The sequence below is a fragment of the Coregonus clupeaformis genome, chromosome 15 (genome assembly GCF_020615455.1).
Source record: "Coregonus clupeaformis isolate EN_2021a chromosome 15, ASM2061545v1, whole genome shotgun sequence".
Taxonomy (NCBI): Eukaryota; Metazoa; Chordata; class Actinopteri; order Salmoniformes; family Salmonidae; genus Coregonus; species Coregonus clupeaformis.
Genome location: NC_059206.1, coordinates 7,711,364 through 7,734,914, shown reverse-complemented (window position 1 = coordinate 7,734,914; position 23,551 = coordinate 7,711,364). Strand labels below are relative to the sequence as shown.

Here is a 23,551-nt window from a genome sequence, read left to right as displayed (position 1 = left end):
TCTTGTTTTTAGTTATTTCCGTTCAATTCGCGTACAATTAAGAGTTCCTAATTAATCAATGACCGTAATTTATCAATCAAGTACAAGAGAGGAGCGAAAACCTACGGACACATGGCCCTCCAGGTATTGGGTTTGACACTCGTGGCATATATCCTCAAAGTGGGTCACAGGTCCCAAATATAATTTAGCAAAACATCATCACACTGGAACTACATTTTGTAAAATATTTTTTGTTATTCTGTGGTAGAGAAATACAGTGACAAAAATAACAGATATTAAATAGGTGATATAACTTATAATTCTAATGACAAACGTGTTAGAACAACTTGTTCTATTGTCGTCTTGACTACAGGGCATTACAGTCCATGTTAGCAATAATGCAAACGTATGTATTATCAGGGAATAACCACACTTACAGTGAGGTGAAATAGCAAGACACACACACACACACAGCAATGGAAATATGGTTTACATCCAGTGAAAGGAATGTTATAATGTACATACTTTTTTATTTTTTATCAATCAATGTCAGACAGTATTTATCAGTGTTTCATGACATCACTTTAAACAGGATGTAATTTTTGTAATGATAATAAGCAGATTATGTCCTAGCACTGTCTCAAAAACAAAGGGACTGGGAACGTAATGGTGGTTGACAAGAGTACATGTTATAACACAACGTTTAGGATGACTGGAGCTATTAGCGTTGGAATGCTATCAAAACATGTAAAAAGGCCAGAAAAAAGGCTGTATATATTTACATCCATCAGAAAATGAATGGTGGCGGACGGTGGTACGCTAACCCCATGTCAACTTTTATCCCTTTCCCTAACCCTTACCATAACCTCACTGAAACAATACCTAACCTTAACCTAACCCTCTTCCTAAACCTAACCTTAATCAATTTAACCTTAATTAATTTTGACCCTTATGCCTAAACTTAAGTTTTCCTTCCAGAATGTCAGGATGCAGATATGTACGTTTCACTAAAGTGAGTCACCAGTGTGCTGTTATTATAACATAGTCATCATAACCACAAAACAAATTATGTCTATAAATGTCATATATATATATATATATATATATATATATATACACACACATATACATATACATATACACACACTCAATATATTCACATAAAACCTATGCAATAATCTAATACCTAATCATAAACACAAAAAATAACCACGGAAGAAAGTCGTTCTCAACGTTATCTAGTCTCTGTAAAAAAAACTGGGCCTACATACAATATGCACGGTCATTATTCAAATGCCACCTAGTAGTCAAGCAAAAGTAGCTCTAGTTTCTGAAAGGTCTAAATTTATAGAAAGCAGCTATGGATTAAAATGGTGGGATTAACTGGGTTTGTTTCCTATTTCCTGCTCAGGTCCCGCTCGCAAAAGAGGTTTCTAACCTCAAGGGTCTTTTCCTGGTTAAGTAAAAGGTTAAATAACATTTGCCGTTTGGCTTTGATAAGAACTAAACCACTGTGTGGTCACTCTTGATAAAACCAGCTGCAAGTCCTAAAATCATTAACTAATTACCATAACTTAATAGCTTTGTAAAAAATACTTATGGCTTGAAGTTGCTCCTGACCATGTGACTTGACCAGGAAAAACTCCAAGTCCTAATTAGGGGATATAATTAAGGCCCAGAGTTGTGGACAGGAAAAGACAACTGCAGGTCAAGCTTTAGGGGTTAGCCTGACTGAAACATGGTATGCTGATCAGCATGTGATGCCACATAGGACATAAAATGAAATTACATTTAAATTCAATTAGATGTAGCCAATCTTTTCATTACATTTTGGATTGAGGCCTGCATATTCTCCTAATGTACTATCTAGCATTACATAGTACACAATGGACGGTGCAAAATATGGACTCTTTTTGGACCACTTTTGAGGTATTAATGTTTGGGTGAACTATGTGGTTTTGCTGGCTCAGGTGCGAATTGTAAGTTGCTTTGGATAAAAGCATCTGCTAAAAATGACCATATTGTATAATCCCTTAATGGAAACTAAAATTCAATATATAAACCTGTTATATCAGAAATACACTTTTCTGTTTAGTCCTGCTGAATTCACTGTCAAACTGTTGCAGTCCATTGACTCAACAGTCTAGAGGCGTATCTTTCCGGAGACAATGTCATCATGCAGAGACTGAGTAAGTGGGACGTAGTCTCTCTGGGATAGGTCCAAGAAATACAGGGACTCCTGGACGGCCTCAGGGCTGAAGCCCTCCTGCACCAACTTCTTCTTCTGCTGCTTGAAGGTCTCGGTCACATCTATGGATGTCTTCGGAAGACAAAGGACAGAGTTTATGTTGAAAAGGGTCAGGGGGGTTAAATTGTAAATGCTCTACGTGATATACAAAGGGAGTTGAATGGATCTTTCTTTTTATTGTGAATGTTTTAAACTATCCCTTTAAAAGGTTATTGTATTGAATGCATGTATGCATAGCATAGTTTTAATAAGGTTTCTGCAAAGACAAGAACAAACTATTTCATTGATTTATTAATATACAGCACTACACTCCAGTACCGCCGTATATTTACATTATGTATAAATCACACACAATTCATTATAAGTAGTCACTCATTACTTTTAAAAATACGTTTCAGTTTTGCTTGGGTGAATTTTACCCTGAACGGACACGTGTGGTTTCAGGATTGTCTCACCTGGATCCGTAGAAACCAGGGCCATGAGTAGGTGGGGAGACTTTGGACCAAATGGTTGTAGAGTTTTTTACCATCCAGATGTTTGTCTATCTTTAAGACGACGGCTGCCATACCCGCTCTGCCTTCATAACCTGTATAGAAACAGTAAGGATGATGTTACATGCCAACTCAGTGGACTTGTGGTTAGGGTGTCTGCCCTGAGATTGGGAGCTTGAGCCCTGACCGAGTCATACCAAAGACTAAAAATGGGACCTGTGTCTCTGCTTGGCACTCAGCATTAAGGAGATGGATTGTGGGTAAGGCCCTGTGATAGACTGGAGTCCTGGGGGTGTACCTGTACATCAAGCTTCCTCCTGCTCCTATGAGGTCGTGCAAGGCTACTTCTAATGTCACATACATGTTGTTTTAATGTATTTCACCAAAATGTAATGTGATCCTATCTTCACCAAATCAGTACAGTTGACACAGTGTGGGCCGAGGCAATTTTACAAAACTAATTAGGTAACGTTATATGCAAGTATAACGCATATAATGCGGTTTGCATTGCATTGAAAGACAGGGGTACTAAGCATGTAAAGTTCCCGAGTGGCGCAGCGGTCTAAGGCACTGCATCTCAGTGCTTGAGGCATCACTACAGACCCTGGTTCGATTCCAGGCTGTATCACAACCGGCCGTGATTGGGAGTCCCATAGGGCGGCGCACAATTGGCGTCGTCCGGGTTTGGCCGGTGTAGGCCGTCATTGTAAATAAGAATTTGTTCTTAACTGACTTGCCTAGTTAAATAAAGGTTAAAAAAAAAATTATGAACCCGAGAGTCAGATAAACATTTACATAATTTAGCAACTTCCAGGAGGAACCAGGGTTAAGTGCTTTGCTTAAGGGCACGTTGACAGATTGTTTTACCTAGTCAGCTCTGGGATTCAAACTAGCAACCTTTCGGTTACTGGCCCAATGCTATTAGCCGCTAGGCTAGCTGCTGCCGTATAATATTTTGTAGTAAGACATTTTGGCCTGCATATTCATTTGCCAAAAAAGGTGCTAAAATGGTTCTATAATAATGATTATACTAAACTGAAGTTATATAGGCAAATATTTTCAACATTTACATTTTTTTTACATTTACGTCATTTAGCAGACGCTCTTATCCAGAGCGACTTACAAATTGGATCCAATATTGCTCTGCCCCATAAAATAATGAATTACCATAATCCATTTATTTGTATTAAAGATGTCAGCAAATACTATGATGATTTGGCACAGTGACACCATATACGTATTAATGATGTCAGAAAGGACGTTGATGACCTGGCACAGTGACACCATAGACGTTCACTTCCTGCAGGAACTCCAGACTTCCGAGAATCTCTGAAACTTCTGTGGTGGCCACATTCTCTCCTTTCCACCTAGGAGGAAGAAATATGTTGTTTAATTTACGATATGCAGAAATATTCAGCACATTTTTGTTGGTGTCTTGAATGCTAGCTATGCAACAGACAGCATGATGGGAATGAGTGAGTGAGAGTGCTAGCATAATTATTTTTTAGTTAGGGGTCGACATTTATTCATCTAACCTTTTGGGGAGGTGACAATAAGGACATTTTATATATTAATCTAATGAATAGATTGAATTATTTACCTAGATTTGTGCAACAATACATTTAATCAAATAACATATTTACAAGTCATAGTCCTTTCAGCCTGTCCTATGTTAAACACTAGATGGCAGAAACGTGTAAGTAGATACTAGGTTCAACTGCAAGCAGCCTCAACTGAAAGACACACGAGTGCTCAGTCAGAGACACACGAGTGCTCAGTCAGAGACACACGAGTGCTCAGTCAGAGAGACACGAGTGCTCAGTCAGAGACACACGAGTGCTCAGTCAGAGACACACGAGTGCTCAGTCAGAGACACACGAGTGCTCAGTCAGAGACACACGAGTGCTCAGTCAGAGACACACGAGTGCTCAGTCAGAGACACACGAGTGCTCAGTCAGAGACACACGAGTGCTCAGTCAGAGACACACGAGTGCTCAGTCAGAGACACACGAGTGCTCAGTCAGAGACACACGAGTGCTCAGTCAGAGACACACGAGTGCTCAGTCAGAGACACACGAGTGCTCAGTCAGAGAGACACGAGTGCTCAGTCAGAGAGACACGAGTGCTCAGTCAGAGACACACGAATGCTCAGTCAGAGACACACGAGTGCTCAGTCAGAGAGACACGAGTGCTCAGTCAGAGAGACACACGAGTGCTCAGTCAGAGACACACGAGTGCTCAGTCAGAGACACACGAGTGCTCAGTCAGAGACACACGAGTGCTCAGTCAGAGACACACGAGTGCTCAGTCAGAGACACACGAGTGCTCAGTCAGAGACACACGAGTGCTCAGTCAGAGACACACGAATGCTCAGTCAGAGACACACGAGTGCTCAGTCAGAGACAGGAGTTGAGGTGAAAGCAAACCTCACCCTGAAAGCATGTAAGTGATTTCAGCTAGCTAAGAGTAAGACCATTAGACATCCATGCAGATTTTGCATTATCAAAAAATATCAAAATAATTCAGTAACACGTTCTTAGAGCCACATTTTTGCCATGCATTATAAACACATGACAGAAATGTATGAATCTCTTATAAAAGAACCATGAGCTATAAATGAATGCTTATAGCATGTTTTATTCATATCACCACCTGTGTTTAATGCATTACGCATGGACCTGTAGCCTTTAGCCATTTATAAAGGCTGCTAAAATGAGCTGTGAGCTGTTATGAATGTTTATAGCAAGGTCTTACAATGCACTAAAAGTGTTTTACTAAAAGTGCATTCATAATGCGTTATAAAAAGGTGAATCAAAAGGTGTTACCCATAATTCACCTTCCACTGTACCATACTGTATGCCAAAGCATGATCTTCCACAGGGTGAGCTGTACCTCCCATTTAAATGATCTTCCACAGGGTGAGCTGTACCTCCCATTTAAACGCAAATCTCCAGTTATGATGAACTAACAGAGAATTCACCTGATTTTAGAAGAATCAAAAATGGCCTCCCGAGTGGCACAGCGGTCTAAGGCACTGAATCTAAGGCAGTGCTTGAGGCGTCACTACAGATCCGGGTTCGATCCCGGGCTGTGTCGCAGCCAGCCGCGACCGGGAGACCCATGAGGTGGCGCACAATTGGCCCAGCGTCGTCCGGGTTAGGGGAGGGTTTGGCCGGGCCGGGATGTCCTTGTCCCATCGCGCTCTAGCGACTCTTGTGGCGGGCCGGTCGCCTGCAAGCTGACACGGTCGCCAGTTGTACAGTGTTTCCTCCGACACATTGGTGCGGCTGGCTTCCAGGTTAAGCGAGCAGTGTGTCAAGAAGCAGTGCGGCTTGGCAGGGCCGTGTTTCGGAGGACGCGTGGCTCTCGACCTTCGCCTCTCCCGAGTCTGTACAGGAGCTGCAGCAATGGGACAAGACTGTAACTACCAATTGGGGGTAAAAAAGTAAAAAAGTTTAAATAATAATCATCTAAAGTTCTTCATACCTTCATTAAGTCCATATTCCATGACATCTATCAGGCCTCAATCTCAAATATATTGGAAATATTGTCACTAAGTTAAATGATTACCTTCAAGGTATGGAAACATTTGTGGACTATCCCTTTAATACAATTTAACTGAGTAAAGTCCGTAATACTGTATGCCTTCTTAAATACATTTAAAGATTCCAGCTATTCATATTACCACGCTATTCACTTTAAAATATTCTGATTGTAAATTATTATTTTAGAGGTTAAGAAACTTAACGTCCCAATTCTCTGCATTATTTTGACAGACAAATACTATGCAATTGCTTGGGGGGAGAGAGCAGGCACAAACGTACACACATGCAGTACACCACAATCCCAAAAGACTTGCAGTCTTCAAGGTAGCGCAACAAAGCAGTTATGTGGACCATTGCCCAGTCCTGCGTCATACTTGGGTACTCGGGCAGTACTCCAAACCCTGCCAATGCGCTGAGGGACGGGGAGACAAGCGATGGCATTGTGACACGGGGACGCTCCCCGAAACACTTCACCCGGCAGAAGCTTTTGACCTGCCCCCTAACAAGCCTCTTGTCCCTCTAACCATGGTAACCACTTCCCATGAAGCCCCTGGGTCGGACCCCCTCCGGGAAATGTGGCATCAGGAATGGGGGATGAGGGAGGTGGGGGATGAGGGAGGTGGGGGCACTTGATTTTAAGTGGAGTGTAGCACTCTGAACTTTACAGCAGACCGGGGTTCAAAGACTATTTGAAATAATTTAAAATACTGTATATGTGCTTGATTGAGCTTGCAGACTGCAATGGAATCAATAGAAAATTCCCCCAAACTGCAAACCCCTCCCACCTGGCCCTCCAGGCAGGCTAAAGCAAATGCTCAAAGTATTTGAAAGATCTCAAATAGCATTTGAATCCAGGTCTGGTTGAAAGGCATTCCCCCTCGTCCGCTCTTGGAGGAGGGCCTTGCGTCACTCTGCTAGATTTTGTGAATGGACCGTGGAATGGTAGGGGTAGTTGGACGTGGAAAGGGGGAAGAGGGGCCTTTCCCTTGGCCACTATTCTGCCAACTTGGATTAGGGTCAAGCCGGAGCGTCCGCCAAAATGGCAAAGAGTTAAAGCGTAGGAGTAGAGGGACAGACCTGGGTTAAAAAACCATTAGGAATCTTTAAAAATACTTTGAAGCGTTTGCCTTCGACTGCCTTGAGAGCCAGATGATCGGAGTTTGCACTTTGCGGTTAGTCTATTGGTTCCATTGGGTCAGGCAAGCTCAATTAAGCCTGGCTTTCGTATTTTAAATGATTTCAAATAGTATTTGAACCCAGTCTGGAAAGTAGGGAGGGGAGAAAGGGTGCCTGGTTCTCTTCAGGAGCTCAACGACTGCTGCTAGGAACAACAGGGACATCGTGCTGCCATTGTGATGAATGCCTGAGCAATTGAAGGCTTAAATGGAGAGAAACAGCAGAGGGGGATGGCCCGTGCTGACCGCATGGGAAAGGAAAACCAAATGAGGAATGACTCATGGGGATGTCACATATGTAAAAAGGTAAATGACAGATACTGTAATAGTCGGACTCTTTTAAGCCGGGTTACTTGCATTTTTTTTACCCCTTTTTCGTGATATCCAATTTGGTAGTTACAGTCTTGTCCCATCGCTGCAACTCCCGTATGGACTCGGGAGAGGAGAAGGTCGAGAGCCATGCGTCCTCCGAAACGCGACCCTGCCAAGCCACACTGCTCGCTTAACCCGGAAGCCAGCCGCACCAATGTGTCGGAGGAAACACTGTACAACTGGCGACCGAAGTCAGCGTGCATGCGCCCGGCCCGCCACAGGAGTCGCTAGAACGTGATGGGACAAGGACGTCCCGGCCGGCCAAACCCTCCCCTAACCTGGACGACGTTGGGCCAATTGTCCACCGCCTCATGTGTCTCCCGGTCGCGGCCGGCTGCGACACAGCCTGGGATCGAACCTGGGTCTGTAGTGACGCCTCAAGCACTGCGATGCAGTGCCTTAGACCGCTGCGTCACTAGGGAGGCCCCCTGGTTACCAGTCTGTTTCTGCTTTAGCGAACGAGTCAATGTCTTGCCATAGCAACAATGTAGCTTTGTTGAACAGTCTGATACCCGGGCTAGATTCCTTCATCATTCAAGGCAAATATCCTAACTACTCATTAAAACTCCTGGCAATCTGCAACAACTTCTGTATTCCTAATGCAAAGGGGTCCTACAAAGAGATACAATATTACCTGTTGATTATGCAGTATGACTACTGGTAGACAGAGCTCAGTAAATGATTTGCAAACAAAATGTTTAAAGTAATGTTTGTCCCCAAAAAAAATTGGGAAACTCGTACATGATCTTATGTTGGAGATGTGGCCACATCCCACACCATTGGTTGCCTAGATATACTGTTTACACCTCAACCCCAAAATGTATTGAGAAGATACACAGTCCCCCTACGTATTTATTTGGACAGTGAAACTACAACTTTTAATTTGGCTCTATACTCCAGCATTTCGGATTTTAGATCAAATGTTTCATATGAGGTGACAGCACAGAATGTCACCTTCTGTGCTGTCACCTGTTTTACCGTTTAGAAATGAATGCACTTGATGTATCTGTGACACTCTGGCTCCGGGACTTTGATTATTGAGCCAGGGTTGTTCATTTTCTGTTGGGTGTATTTCTATGTTTGCTTTTCTGTGGGGTTGATTTCTAGGTTTGGTCAATGACTCCCAATCGGAGGTAACGAGTGTCAGCTGTTGGCTCGTTATCTCTGATTGGGAGCCATATTTATACTGTGGGGTTTCACTTTGTGGTTGTGGGTTTTTGTTCCATGTTCTGTCGGTGTCACAGAGGACTTCATTATCGTCAATTGTTTTGTTGTTTTCGTGTTTAGACTTTTATCTAATAAAGTCATGTTCACTCAACGCGCTGCGTATTGGTCCGCTTCTTCAGACGATCGTGACAGAAAAACCCACCATAAAAGGACCAAGCAGCGTGTCCAGGAGCAAGACAGCTGGACATGGGAGGAAGCGCCTGGTAAGGAGATCGAGAGGCTGGCGATGGCCCAGGTGGGCAAATCGTGGTCCTGGGAGGACATGCTCGGGGGCAAGGGACCTTGGGGGAGAATCAAGGCCCTGGCGAGAGAGGAGCAACGGCGTCAGCAGGGCCATCGTTGGAAGGACGAGAGGCAACCCCAAAAAAATTTTTGGGGGGGGCACATGGCTTGGGCGGCTGGGCAGCAGGAGGCTGCCACAGGGAGAAAAGGAGAGAAGGCTAACGGAGTACGGGAGCCATTGGCGAGTAGAGGGAGGGAAGTGTTTGTGGCACGGCGTGAAAGACTGATGTGTGTTGCCAGTCCGGTCCGGCCCGTTCCTGATCCTCGGTTGAGGCCAGTGGTGTGTGTTCCCGGTACGGACCGGCCTGTTCCTACTCCACGCACCAGGGATAAGGTGCGCTTCGCCAGCCCGGCCCGGCCTGTTCCGGCCACTCGCACCAGGGATACGGTGCGCGTCGCCAGCCCAGCCCGGCCTGTTCCTACTCCACGCACCAGGGATACGGTGCGCTTCGCCAGCCCGGCCCGGCCTGTTCCGGCCACTCGCACCAGGGATACGGTGCGCGTCGCCAGCCCAGCCCGGCCTGTTCCTACTCCACGCACCAGGGATACGGTGCGCTTCGCCAGTCCGGCCCGGCCTGTTCCGGCCACTCGCACCAGGGATACGGTGCGCGTCGCCAGCCCAGCCCGGCCTGTTCCTGCTCCACGCACCAGGGATACGGTGCGCTTCGCCAGCCCGGCCCGGCCTGTTCCGGCCACCCGCACCAGGGAGACGGTGCGCGTCGCCAGCCCAGCCCGGCCTGTTCCTGCTCTCCGCACTAGGCCTTATGTGCGTCCCCAGGGCCAAGCATGCCCTGTTGCTGCTTCCCGCACTAGCCCTGAGATGCGTGTCCTCAGCCCGGTACCTCCAGTTCCGGCACCACGCATCAGGCCTACGGTGCGTCCCCAGGGCCAAGCATGCCCTGTTGCTTCTCCCCGCACTAGCCCTGAGATGCGTGTCCTCAGCCTGGTAACTCCAGTTCCGGCACCACGCACCAGGCCTACGGTGCGCCTCAGACGGCCAGAGTCTGCCGTCTGCCCAACGGGGCCTGAACTGTCCGTCTGCCCAACGCCGTCTGAACGGCCCGTCTGCCCAACGGCGCCTGAACTGTCCGTCTGCCCAACGCCGTCTGAACTGCCCGTCTGCCCAACGCCGTCTGAACTGCCCGTCTGTACTGAGCCTGCAAAGCCGCCCGTCTGCCATGAGCCTTCAGAGCCGTCCGCCAGACCGGAGCCGCTAGAGCTCTCCGCCAGACAGGATCAGCCAGAGCCTTCCGCCAGACAGGATCAGCCAGAGCCTTCCGCCAGACAGGATCAGCCAGAGCCTTCCGCCAGACAGGATCAGCCAGAGCCTTCCGCCAGACAGGATCAGCCAGAGCCTTCTGCCAGACAGGATCAGCCAGAGCCTTCTGCCAGACAGGATCAGCCAGAGCCTTCCGCCAGACAGGATCCGCCAGAGCCGTCCAGCCAGGATCCGCCAGAGCCGTCCAGCCAGGATCCGCCAGCCAGCCAGGATCTGCCAGAGCCAGCCAGCCAGGATCCGCCATTTAGTCCGGTACTGCCCCTTAGCCCTGTGGGGTGTAGTTGGGGGGTGGTCATGTGGAGGAGGTTACTAAAGCGGGGAGTGACTATGGTGGGGTGGGGACCACGACCAGTGCCAGAGCCGCCACCGTGGACAGACGCCCACCCAGACCCTCTCCTAGACTGTATGCTGGTGCGCCCGGAGTTCGCACCTTTAGGGGGGGGTACTGTGACACTCTGGCTCCGGGACTTTGATTATTGAGCCAGGGTTGTTCATTTTCTGTTGGGTGTATTTCTATGTTTGCTTTTCTGTGGGGTTGATTTCTAGGTTTGGTCAATGACTCCCAATCGGAGGTAACGAGTGTCAGCTGTCGGCTCGTTATCTCTGATTGGGAGCCATATTTATACTGTGGGGTTTCACTTTGTGGTTGTGGGTTTTTGTTCCATGTTCTGTCGGTGTCACAGAGGACTTCATTATCGTCAATTGTTTTGTTGTTTTCGTGTTTAGACTTTTATCTAATAAAGTCATGTTCACTCAACGCGCTGCGTATTGGTCCGCTTCTTCAGACGATCGTGACAGTATCTAGTCACAAATATGTTGGATGCATTTGCTGTTTGTTTTGGTTGTGTTTCAGATTATATTGTGTCCAATAGAAATGAATGGTAAATAATGTATTGTGTCATTTTGGAGTCACTTTTGTTGTAAATAAGAATAGAATATCTTTCTAAACACTTCTACATTAATGTGGATGCTACCATGATTACGGATAATCACGAATGAATCGTGAATAATGATGAGTGAGAAAGTTACACATGACATTACTTACCATTCATTTTGATTGGGCACAAAATAATATGAAATACAACCAAAACAAACTGCAAATGCATCCGTTTGTAGAGTCACAAGCTTGATGTAGTCATTGCGTACTAGGAATATGGGACCAAATACTACACTTTTGACTACATTTAATACGTAAGTGAACTTGTCCAAATACTTATGACACCTTCAAATGGGGGGACTAGATACATAAAGTGCATTCATTTCTAAACGGTAAAACAGATGTATATGAAAATACCCTCAAATAAAAAAAGGTGACATTCTGTACTGTCGCCTCATATAAAACATTTGATCTCAAATCCAAAATGCTGGAGTATAGAGTCAAATTAAAAGTTTTAGCTTCACTAACCAAATAAATACACTGTGCGCACAATTATTAGGCAAATTGTATGTTTGAGGATTAATTGTATTATTGAACAACTGCAGTGCTCTCAGTCAATCCAAAATGTTAATAAACCTCAAACCTGAATATTTAAGAAAGTAAATGCGAGGTTTTGTCTTTCTTTGGAGAATATCTATGTGTGCACAATTATTGGGCAACTATTAGTGTGCAGAATTATTATGCAACTAAATGAAAAACGAAAAGTTCCCCCATCTCACTTGTTTATTTTCATCTGTTAAAGTGAGAATAATAAACAAACAACTCAAAATTTACAAATAAACATTTCTGACATTTCAAAAAAGAATCAGTGACCAATATAGCCACCCTTCTTTTCAATAACAGTCATAAGCCTTCCATCCATGGATCTGTTGACGATCAACGTTTTATGCAGCAGCAAACACAGCCTCCCAGACACTGGTCAGAGAGGTGTAATGTTTTCCTTCACCGTAAATTGACCGTTTAAGAAGGGACCACAAGTTCTCAATAGGGTTTAGGTCAGGTGAGGAAGGGGGCCATGTCATTATTCTTTCATCTTTAAGGCCTTTACTGGCTAGCCACGCAGTGGAGTACTTAGATGCATGCGATGGAGCATTGTCCTGCATAAAAATCATGGTCTTCTTGAAAGACGCAGACTTTTTCCTGTACCACTGCCTGAAGAAAGTGTCTTCTAAAAACTGGCAGTAGGTTTGGTAGTTGAGTTTGAGTCCATCTTCAACCCGAAAAGGTCCAACTAGCTCATCTTTAATAATACCAGCCCATACCAGTACCCCACCTCCATCTTGCTGGCGTATGAGTCGAAGTGGAGCTCCGTGCCCGTTACTGATCCAGCCACGGGCCCATCCATCTGGTCCGTCAAGAGTCACTCTCATCTCATCAGTCCATAAAACCTTTGAAAAATCTGTCTTCAGATATTTCTTGGCCCAGTCTTGACGTTTCAACTTATGTGTCTTGTTCAGTGGTGGTCGGGTTTCAGCCTTCCTTACCTTGGCCCTGTCTCTGAGCACTGAACACCTTGTACTTCTGGGCACTCCAGGTAGGTTGCAGTTCTGGAATATGACAGCACTGGAGGATAATGTGTTCCTGGTTGCTTCACGTTTGATTCTTCTCAAATCTTTGGCAGTTAATTTGCATATTTTTTTCTCAACACGGTTCTTGTGACCCTGTTGACTATTTGCAACAAAACGTTTGATGGTTCTGTGATCACGCCCCAATATCCTAGCAATTTCAAGAGTGCTGCATCCCTCTGAAATACTTTTTACAATTTCTGACTTTTCAGAGTCAGTTAAATCTCATTTTTGGCACATTTTGCATGAGGAAAAGAAGCTGCCTAATTATTATGCACACCTTGATATAGGGTGTTGATCTCCTTAGGCCACACCCTCCCTCATTACACAAATACACATCACCTGATATGCTTAAATCCAATAAGCGTTCCAGTTTATACAGCTTGGAGTTGGGAAATATACATAATAATGATGATATGGTCAAAATATTGACTTGCCTAATAATTGTTCACACAGTGTACATAAGGGGAGTGTAAGCACCAGCAATCACACAGTTTTGTTTTCTTTCAAATACTGGCGCAATGGAATTAATGCAATAAATCATAATAATATTACCAAAAGGTCAATCCAACATTCAAAATATTTGAAAGAAAACAAGTACTTTGAATCCAGGTCTGATAAGCACTGAACTATCCCTTTAAAATCAGTTGAGAAATACTGCATAGGCTACTTCCACTTTACCTGAAGGTATCTCCGATACGGTCACGGAAGTAGACAAAGTCTCTGTGGTCCTGGAGCATGAGGTCTCCTGTGTTAAAGTACACGTCTCCCTCCTTGAACACGTCCCTGAGGAGCTTCTTCTCTGACTGAATCTTATTCCCAGCGTACCCCAGGAAAGGATTCATGGCCGACACCGGGGCCACCAGGATGCCCGTCTCTCCTGCAGACACAAACAGGCAGGTTTTATATGAGGCGACAGTACAGAACGTAACCTTTTATTTGAGGGTATTTTCATACATATCTGTTTAACTGTTTAGAAATGGAATGCACTTTATGTAGGTGGTTTGGTTGGTGAATGAGTAAGCCTGCCTAAGATCTGAAGACTCCCCGAACTCATCCCGAGCCTTTAGCTCAGTGGGATAACACAGTATAGCGGAGTGCAGGAGATCTTGGTTCAAACCCAGTCAATCAGACATGCATTTATGCAGACACACACACACAAACATCAATGCAATTCTATGACGCTGTAAGTCAAATAGTGCATGACAGCCATCATCGGAAATTATCCTATTTTATAAACCTTTGCTTACCTTTATTTGCTTTGACACATCGTCCTGCGGCGGTCCGTATGGGCTCATATGTTTGGGGATCACAACTCAAGAACTCAAAGGGCATATTAAGCTGCAGGACAACGAGACAAAGTGGAGAAGATGGAGATAGAAAGAATCCATTTCAGTTAAATAAAAGAAAGGCTTAATTTTTTGATTAAAGTGCAGCTAAATAGAATAGGAGACCGATACACACAGAGACCTATTCACACACACACACAGACCTATACACACACACACACAGAGACCTATACACACACACACAGACCTATACACACACACACACACACACACACACACACACCTATAAACACACACACACACACACACACACAGAGACCTATAAACACACACACACAGAGACCTATACACACACACACAGAGACCTATACACACACACACACCTATACACACACACACACACACACAGACCTATACACACACAGAGAGACCTATACACACACACACACACAGATACCTATACACACACACAGAGACCTATACACACACACACACACACACACACACACGAGACCTATACACACACACACAGAGACCTATACACACACACACACACACACACACACAGACCTATACACACACACACACACACAGACCTATACACACACAGAGACCTATACACACACACACACACACACAGAGACCTATACACACACACACACACACACACACACACACACACAGAGAGACCGATACACACACACACAGAGACCGATACACACACACACAGAGACCGATACACACACACACAGAGACCGATACACACAGAGACCGATACACACAGAGACCGATACACACAGAGACCGATACACTGTTGATAATCCAGATTATGTTGTTGGTTTTTAGTTGGAGAAACATGAATCAACAGCGTATCGATCTCTATGTGTCATGCTTCTGTTCCATTTAGCAGCACTTAAATCAATAATTGAAGCTGTTCCTTCAACTGCTCTCTTGGTGTCTCTACAACTAAAAACCAACAAGACATTCTGGATTAATATACTTTACAATACTTTGGCCCTGCCTTTTATGGAAACACAAAGACACATCTACTTGGGGTCGACATCTGGTCAGATATGACCTTTCAGACAGAATGACAGGGGAGCTACACTGGGGCGTGTGGAAAACCAGCCCCCCGGGGCAGAGCACATGCCCCTTTGCCCTTCCATTCGCTGAAGTATATCGTTTTTGTCGTTGTTCTGAACCCACTGTAATATGTGTAATTTAATTAACATGGGGCCATCTATTGCTTTTATGTAACTAAATAATCTAAATTATAATTGCTGAATGAGTTTGTGCCCTTTTTTTTAGTTTGAGCACCTGTCCCCCAAAAGGTCTGTGTAGGGCCCCGGGGTAAACAGTAGGACCCTGGGGTAGGTTTTTAGCTGCAAAACTGGCCGCAGAGCTTTTCTCCGGCGAGAGCAGTGCGCAAGCCACGTAGATTAAAAAAATATAACCCGAGTAATTTTACACAGAGTAGCCTGCAGCTCTCATAGAGCTGCTGCTTACGCCCAGGTTTAATTTAACCTTTTACTGCAGTGGGCTAAATCAGGGTCACACAGAGGGATTATTGGTAGTCTAAAACAAATCGACTTTGAAACAGAAGTGTACACCTCACACACATGGTTATGGGCTTAAAAAAAAGAAGACACCTGTACCATGTCATATATAGAGTTGAAATGTATTCAATTTTGAGTATGCATCCCAATATTACACTTTATATAAATCACAGAAGACTGAAATATAACAAAACTGTTTGACATAGAAACACCGGATTTGTCGTATTTTTTTAAATAATATTTTGTTATGATGACATTTTGAAAAATATGAATAACATTCCACTCATGAGGCCAAAGAGGGTGCTTTCGGTCATTGACTGCAGGAAAGGGCTACATGAATAGGAGCATCTCACGCGCTGCAAAAGTTCTGCGTCTAGTGTAGCAGGCCTGTGAGTTTTATAGTTTCTATCCTTGTGAACTTCACATAGTTAACTACAAAGCAAAGTGCACCATGCCTGACCTTGTTGAAATAGCCCGCCCTTCCGATAGGTCCTATTTCATTGGTGTAGTTGACAAAGCCAATGCTGGCCTCAGTTAAACCGTAGGCCTCCCGGACATTGATCTTCCCAAAGCGTCTGGCAAACTCCCTCCAGACATCTGCCCTCAGACCACTCCCTGCTGCAACACGCACTTTGTGGACCCTTTCCTCAGGGACCTACAGAAAACATATTATTACGCAAACATACAATCTATTACTGAGTAATTACAAAGCTGTTATGTAACTACAAAATGTTTTTACACGGGTTATTCCTGTGTAGTTACTTAAATGTAAAGGCAACTTGAGGTTTTACCCTGTAGGACCTACAATATACTAGTAGTGCGCTGTGATATTATAGTGGTAGTCTCTTTATCTGAGGCGTTCTTTAATCATTGTCCTGAAGACCCACAGGGTGTGCAGGCTTTTGTCCTAGCCCAGCACTAAACACAGCGGTGTCTCCATGACCAGGATTGAAGAGCACTGGGCTAGCAGATGGTGGTGTTCACGGCTAGAGTCAATTCCATTCTCACTCGGGCCCTACTCAAGAGACTCATTTAACTGAATAACGTCTGAAAAGTGACCCGAAAACCCCCCCCAAGACGAACCAGAGTGATGAATACAAGGTCTTACCACAGGCTGGTTGACCAGGTAGCGACAGAGCTCGCCGACGTATTGAAATACGGTCACATTATATTTCACGCAGTCTTTCCAAAATTGACTGGCAGAAAACTTATTTTTCAATATGCACGTTGCCCCTAGAACCCCAAGAAAATACCCGTTAGAGTAACATCACAGTCACTATGACAACACAAATAAAATAAAAGTTGATTTATTTAACTTTAAGTTTTGTACATTAGATGACATTACTTCCCCACTAACACTGATTGACTGTATTTTAACATCTTAAATCATGTGTTTTAACATCTTAAATCATGTGTTTTAACATCTTAAATCATGTGTTTTAACATCTTAAATCATGTGTTTTAACATATTAAATCTCTTTACCTTTGATAGGACCTTTGTTTTGGGTGGGCAGTTGGATGGTACATATAGTATTCCTACACTGCATCTCGTATTGTTGAAATGAGACTATGACATTATGTTGAAATGCCTAATCCTAACAATACGGACACCCATGATCCTTTTGGTTTCCTGCTACCACATCCTAACCCCGGAATCTACAGCACATGGGTATGTATGGTTGCACTTCCAGGAATTGTGAGACTTTAGTCAGATTCTCCCACTGCCACATCTTTTCCCTCCATGCTAAAATGACACTGTGGGGAATCTAGTTAGCTAGCTGGGAACCAGTCGAACGAATCCCGTTGAAAAAAAATAGGAATCCAGTAACACATTGGAAACCTTGACCGGGGTAGTTCCTGACTTCCTTTGGTTCTAGAACTCAGAACTTTTTTGGACTGCGCTCTCTTGTGACCCTCCTGACAAAACAGAAAACATTGTTTTGAAGTCATGACATGGGAGGAGCTAGCAGGCAACCCAGCAAAACAGTAGGAAGGAACAGCAGGAAGAGGCCTGTAATTTGGTAGCCACTGCTCTGTACGCTAATGTGTATGTGGCAACAGATATGGGGAGCCGACCTGGGTTAAAATACTATTTAAAAATATATATATGTGACTGATTGAACTTGTCGACTGCAATGGAACCAATAGAAAAGTCTCAAAAGTACAAACCCCATCCACCTGGCAATTCAGGCAGGCTAAAGCAAACAGTTGAAAAAGTTCAGTATCTGAACCCATGTCTGTTATGGAAGCTATAATAGGTGCAGTTTGTTACTCTGCGTATGCACTGTAGTCTACTGAATTAGTGACACAACCTCTGCTTCGGGTACAGTCAACCTCTGCTAAGGGACCTCTATTTAAGTGCAGTACAGTTTCCCGGTCTCAATTCAATTCAATTATTTTCAGTCCTGTTTAGTGTGAATTGTCACGACAACCCCAAGCTGTCGCATCCTGTATCAGGAGAAATAACGTATTGAAAAGCATGCCTCACCAAGCTGTATGCATCCACCAATACCCAGCAGAGAGGCGGTCATGTGGTATAGGGGCAGAGTGATGTAAATGTTGTCATCCGAACGGGCTCCGCATAGCCCAAGGAAGGCCATGCACATGACGGCTTTGAGATGTCCCACCCGGGCTGCCTTAGGAAGTCCTGGAAGACAGAGTACAGTGAAGGTGCCTCCTAGACGCTGATCTCGGGTCAGTTTTGCATTCTCCCCAATAATGGTTAAGGATAGGATTGAGGGAGGGGAAGTTGATCCTAGATCTGTACCAATGGGAAACTACATCACTCATAAGCCACGTGACATTAAACATTGTCACTGATTTCTACTAAAGAGTTGTAAAGCTTTCCCTCGAACTGTGGTCCTCTGTAGCTCAATCGGTAGAGCATGGCGCTTGTAACGCCAGGGTAGTGGGTTCGATCCCCGGGACCACCCATACATAAACATTTATGCACACATGACTGTAAGTTGCTTTGGATAAAAGCGTCTGCTAAATGGCATATTATTATTATTAACTGCCAGAGGCACACAGCACCAACAGCTATTTTTATTGTATCTGCATGAACAAAACTTGACTGAAAGTATGAGAATAGAGTGCAGCATTGGTTGAACAAAGGTCAAATAGGAGGTGCTTATGTGTCTGTCCTGTTTCACTGCGTATCCCAAGTCCCCCTGAGACACTCAGAGAGTGGGGGTCACAGCCAGGGATCAGCCATTATTGACAGCAACCCTGGAGCAATTAGAGTTAAGTGCGTTGTTCACCTTTTGGCTCAGGGATTTGACCTAGCAACCTTTCGGTTACAGGCCCAACGCTCTAACCACTATGCTAGCTGCAGGCCCTCTATGCTAGCTGCAGGCCCTCTATGCTAGCTGCAGGCCCTCTATGCTAGCTGCAGGCCCTCTATGCTAGCTGCAGGCCCTCTATGCTAGCTGCAGGCCCTCTATGCTAGCTGCAGGCCCTCTATGCTAGCTGCAGGCCCTCTATGCTAGCTGCAGGCCCTCTATGCTAGCTGCAGGCCCTCTATGCTAGCTGCAGGCCAACTATGCCAGCTGCAGGCCAACTATGCCAGCTGCAGGCCAACTATGCCAGCTGCAGGCCCTCTATGCTAGCTGCAGGCCCTCTATGCTAGCTGCAGGCCCTCTATGCTAGCTGCAGGCCCTCTATGCCAGCTGCAGGCCCTCTATGCTAGCTGCAGGCCCTCTATGCTAGCTGCAGGCCCTCTATGCTAGCTGCAGGCCCTCTATGCTAGCTGCAGGCCCTCTATGCTAGCTGCAGACCCTCTATGCTAGCTGCCGTGCACACTGTAGCTCAATCAGTTATAGCACACTGAAATGATAATGATCTGGACAGGAACAGAAGAGATTGGCTTCATCCAATGTGGCAAAGCTGCAAGCTGCAAAAAAACTGTCGTGTTTAAAAAAAAAAAAAAAAAAGCTTTTTGCAACGGAAAACTAAAATGAGCATTTCTTATTGTACAAGTCCAGGTAGTCCCGCTCGGACTTCTAGGTCCACACCAAAATACAATTTACCTTAAGGACTATGATGTCTCTTTTATGAAGTCTACAGTAAAGGTCAAGGTTCAGCAACGTCTCTTTTAACAGGGTGTGGGTCTTGTTTTACTACTGCACAGAGCCCTGGTAATGGTAAAGCCCTGGTAAAGGAGGGGCATTGGCAGCCATTTATACACATTTAGCACAAATTCACCAGGACTAGACGCCGAAGAAACAGCTAGCTTGATATCAATCTGAAACACATTTCCTTCTCAGTAAAATGAAGTTGTTTCAGACACTGTGAATTACAACTCTCCTTGGGAACCCGGTTGGCTAGGAAAACCCCTCCTTATATTGGTGTTGAACAGAGCTGTTAAAAGTGAGCGTGTGGTGCCAGCTTGGAATAAATGAGAGAAATCCGTCCGGCCTAATGGATGTGCTGCTGACTTAAGTGTGGAAGAACTGTGTTTTCAACCTAGTGCAATAGGGTAGCTATTTTCTCTTCTCAGTTCTCTTTTGGAGGGTACTGGCAGATAGACATTTAGGTTATCTCACCTTATGTTCTCTGACAATATTTGTAGGCTAGTTTCCGTCTTTATGCAAACGGTTGCATTGATATCCACGCAAATGATTTTGTTTTAGATACTATGTTTCCGTATCTATGCAAATCCCTATCCATTCACCTTTTGCCTTGAGACCAATGTTTTAGATATGGAGTAATGACCTCGCAGCAATTCAAGTTTTTTTTATAATGGTTACTGTCACCTCTGGACGCCAACTCCAAGCTATATAAATGAAATACATTCTCTACATCATTTTTAGTCTGCCAGCGCTATAGTTTAGTGTAAGCATTGACAGCATATTTTGGAGTTGACTGTATACCTGTTCTTCCTGATATGAAGTTGACTGTACTACTGTGGGCCTGGTTGGTCTTGTGGTAATGCGGCTACCGTTTCAGCATAGGTTTGAATCCGGCCTACTGCCCTTTGACACATCCTCTCTCTATCGGTTAAAAAAAAATCAACAAATACCTTAAAAAAATATATATTTTTTTTAAATGTAAGAATAGAGTACTACCGGTTGTTCCTGATGTGAAGATGAACAGGAAGTTGGACATGAGGTCAGCTCTAGGAGAGTCAGGTAAGGCCAGGTCTGAGGCCTGCTCCACCTTGTCCAGTAACGTGTTGACCCCTTCGTGAGGGCAGCCAATGTCCGTGACCCACACCTCAATGGCATTCTCCTTAAGGGAGGGTAACACCTCGCCCAGTGAACTCACCAAATCTGTGTGTGTGAGAGAGAAAATAAATAGTGAATGTTTGGGGGGTAGGGTTGCAAAATACCAGTAACGTTTACCAAAATTCCCATGTTTTCAGAAATCCTGGTCAGAAGGTTCCCGGAATCAGAGGGAATAAGCAGGAAAATCCAGAATCCTCCAACCAGGATTTCTGGAGAGCCTGGGAATGTTACCAAAATGTTGCAACCCCCTAGCTGGGGATTACTTGTATGTAAGGCACTATTTGGAAATATACAGTACATCCCCTGCTGCGACAATCAAAAACATATGAACTCAAAAGTAAGATACAGAGACCTACCCTCGTTCACATAAGGCGTTACAACTAAAACAAAGACCTAAGCTCTTTCACATAAGACATTATGAAAACCAAACTTAAAGCCAGTTTAATTGAGTAAGGGCCTTAGTTGTGCATGCACTTGAAATATTTCATTCCTACTGTGAGGCTATAGTACACAGAGACTGTCCTCTACAATGTAATGTGCACGATGTGAAAAGCCTCCATTGAACAAGAAGACTAGAATATCGACTATAGTACATTTAAGCAAAGCTGAGAGAGTAAGGATAAGTTGCTCAATCTCTTATTTGAGCAATAACGTGCATGACATCATGCTATGGTGGCTGATTTTTTAAAGCACAGTTTACACTTGTAAGTGTTTTGATACTGTGAGTAGAAACACGTGCATAGAAGAGGCATGCGTTTCTTCTTAACCTAGCTATCCTTTGCAATGCTCAGAAGAACTTTGGCCTCTCGCAATTAACTAACTGTAAATCTGTACATCTAAATTTGTCGGAGTAAAATAATAATATTTTAAGTTACTATGTGCTCAATTGGGAATAAAGGTTTTATTCAATATAAATCATTGTCCATTAAATGCTATTTAGATCCGTTTCACATTCAGGAGATGGGGGTATGTATACTAACGGTGTCCCTACATGTCTACAGGTGTTTGATAACAGCCTACGTTGACCATCGGAATCCAGTATCACCCTCATTATTATAAAACAATCTATTTACAACCACCAGTGACAACGCAGTTGCGAAATGTACCCTACATAAAACCATGCAGCTTTATTACAACGTTTCCTCTCCTAATATGAAGTTATGGCACTCAAATGTGAACGTGATTCAACATGTCAAAGTCGTGCACAGGTTTGAGCTTGTTACATATTCTGAATATGCAAGAAGACATAAAGTCAAATACGTAACATTCTTAATTGACAGCAATAAATACCTGCGCCTACGACGAGTGATTTCGCTCCACAACTTTCAAAACAATATAGGAGCGATTTGGATTTGATATTGAAATTAAGGAAGGCGACCTCGCAGCCCAGTTTACTGAGTCCAAACCACACACAAATAAAATCAGGCTCGTTGCTCATCAGTAGCGCTACAATATCACCCTTCTTCAAGCCACCTTCTGTTCTGAATACTTTCGCGAATTGGTTGCTTCTTTTATCAACGTCCTGGTAAGTGAGCGTTTGACTGTCAAACACTATGAAAGCCTTGTCAGGCGTCTTCTTTGCCTGATAAAGAAAGCTGTCGAGGTAAGTGATGACTCCTCTCTGCATACGAGACTTCAACGCCTTTCCAACCTTCCGAAGGTTTAGGTAATAAATAAAATCCTCCCAAAAGAATGGGTAAGTCATCCTTTGGAATACCAGAATTGCAAAAAGTCCTGCGGCGACTGTAGTAAACGTCCATGTTATCCATACCATCATCTCCAAAGAATGTCAGCTTGTAAACGTTCGGAGATGTTTACCCTAAGATTTAAATGCCTCTAGTATTCACATGCTACCGCGCATGCCCAAGGAAATCACATTCCCCATTGCGCAAAACATGTAGCCGACAACAGGGTTTCCCAAACTCGGTCCTGGGCCCCCCCCCCCTGGGTGCACGTTTTGGTTTTCTAAATTGGTTATGGCAAGGTTTATTATATGCATATTGTATGTGTTATAGCTCTTATAAATACAATACAAGTCAGGGACAGTATGTCAGGGAAACATGGGGTAATTGTAGATATCCAAATTGTAGATAAGAACAGTTAATACTGATCCAGGACCTATAGGGATAAGGCAGTTGGCCCTGGTGCTTAAGAGTGTTGGGCCAGTAACCGAAAGGTCGCTGGTTCAAGCCGGCAAAGTGGGAAAATCTGCCCTTCAGCAAGGCAGACAACAACAACTGCTTTGTCAATCTATAACTTGAAAGACAAAGAAGTCTATCTATACATCCCCACGTCATAAAAGATTGGATGACACAAAATCAATACACAATGTACCTACACTACGCTTCGCAGGTTCCCGTGTCAAAGATCAAGTTGACAGC

The 23,551-nt window shown here is 44.3% G+C and overlaps 1 protein-coding gene across 1 annotated transcript; it reads right to left on the bottom strand.

Moving 5' to 3' along the window:
- Positions 1-489: 489 nt before the first annotated feature.
- On the bottom strand, positions 490-23,011 carry LOC121581931 (long-chain fatty acid transport protein 6). The gene is made up of 10 exons (XM_041897338.2): positions 22,461-23,011; positions 21,012-21,215; positions 18,434-18,592; positions 17,054-17,178; positions 16,406-16,600; positions 14,351-14,441; positions 13,782-13,980; positions 3,988-4,085; positions 2,683-2,813; positions 490-2,299 (listed from the first exon to the last, which is right to left on the bottom strand). Exons 1-10 carry the CDS (start codon positions 22,945-22,947, stop codon positions 2,123-2,125), a joined length of 1,866 nt encoding a protein of 621 aa, XP_041753272.1. The 5' UTR covers positions 22,948-23,011; the 3' UTR covers positions 490-2,122.
- Between the last annotated feature and the right edge of the window lie 540 nt (positions 23,012-23,551).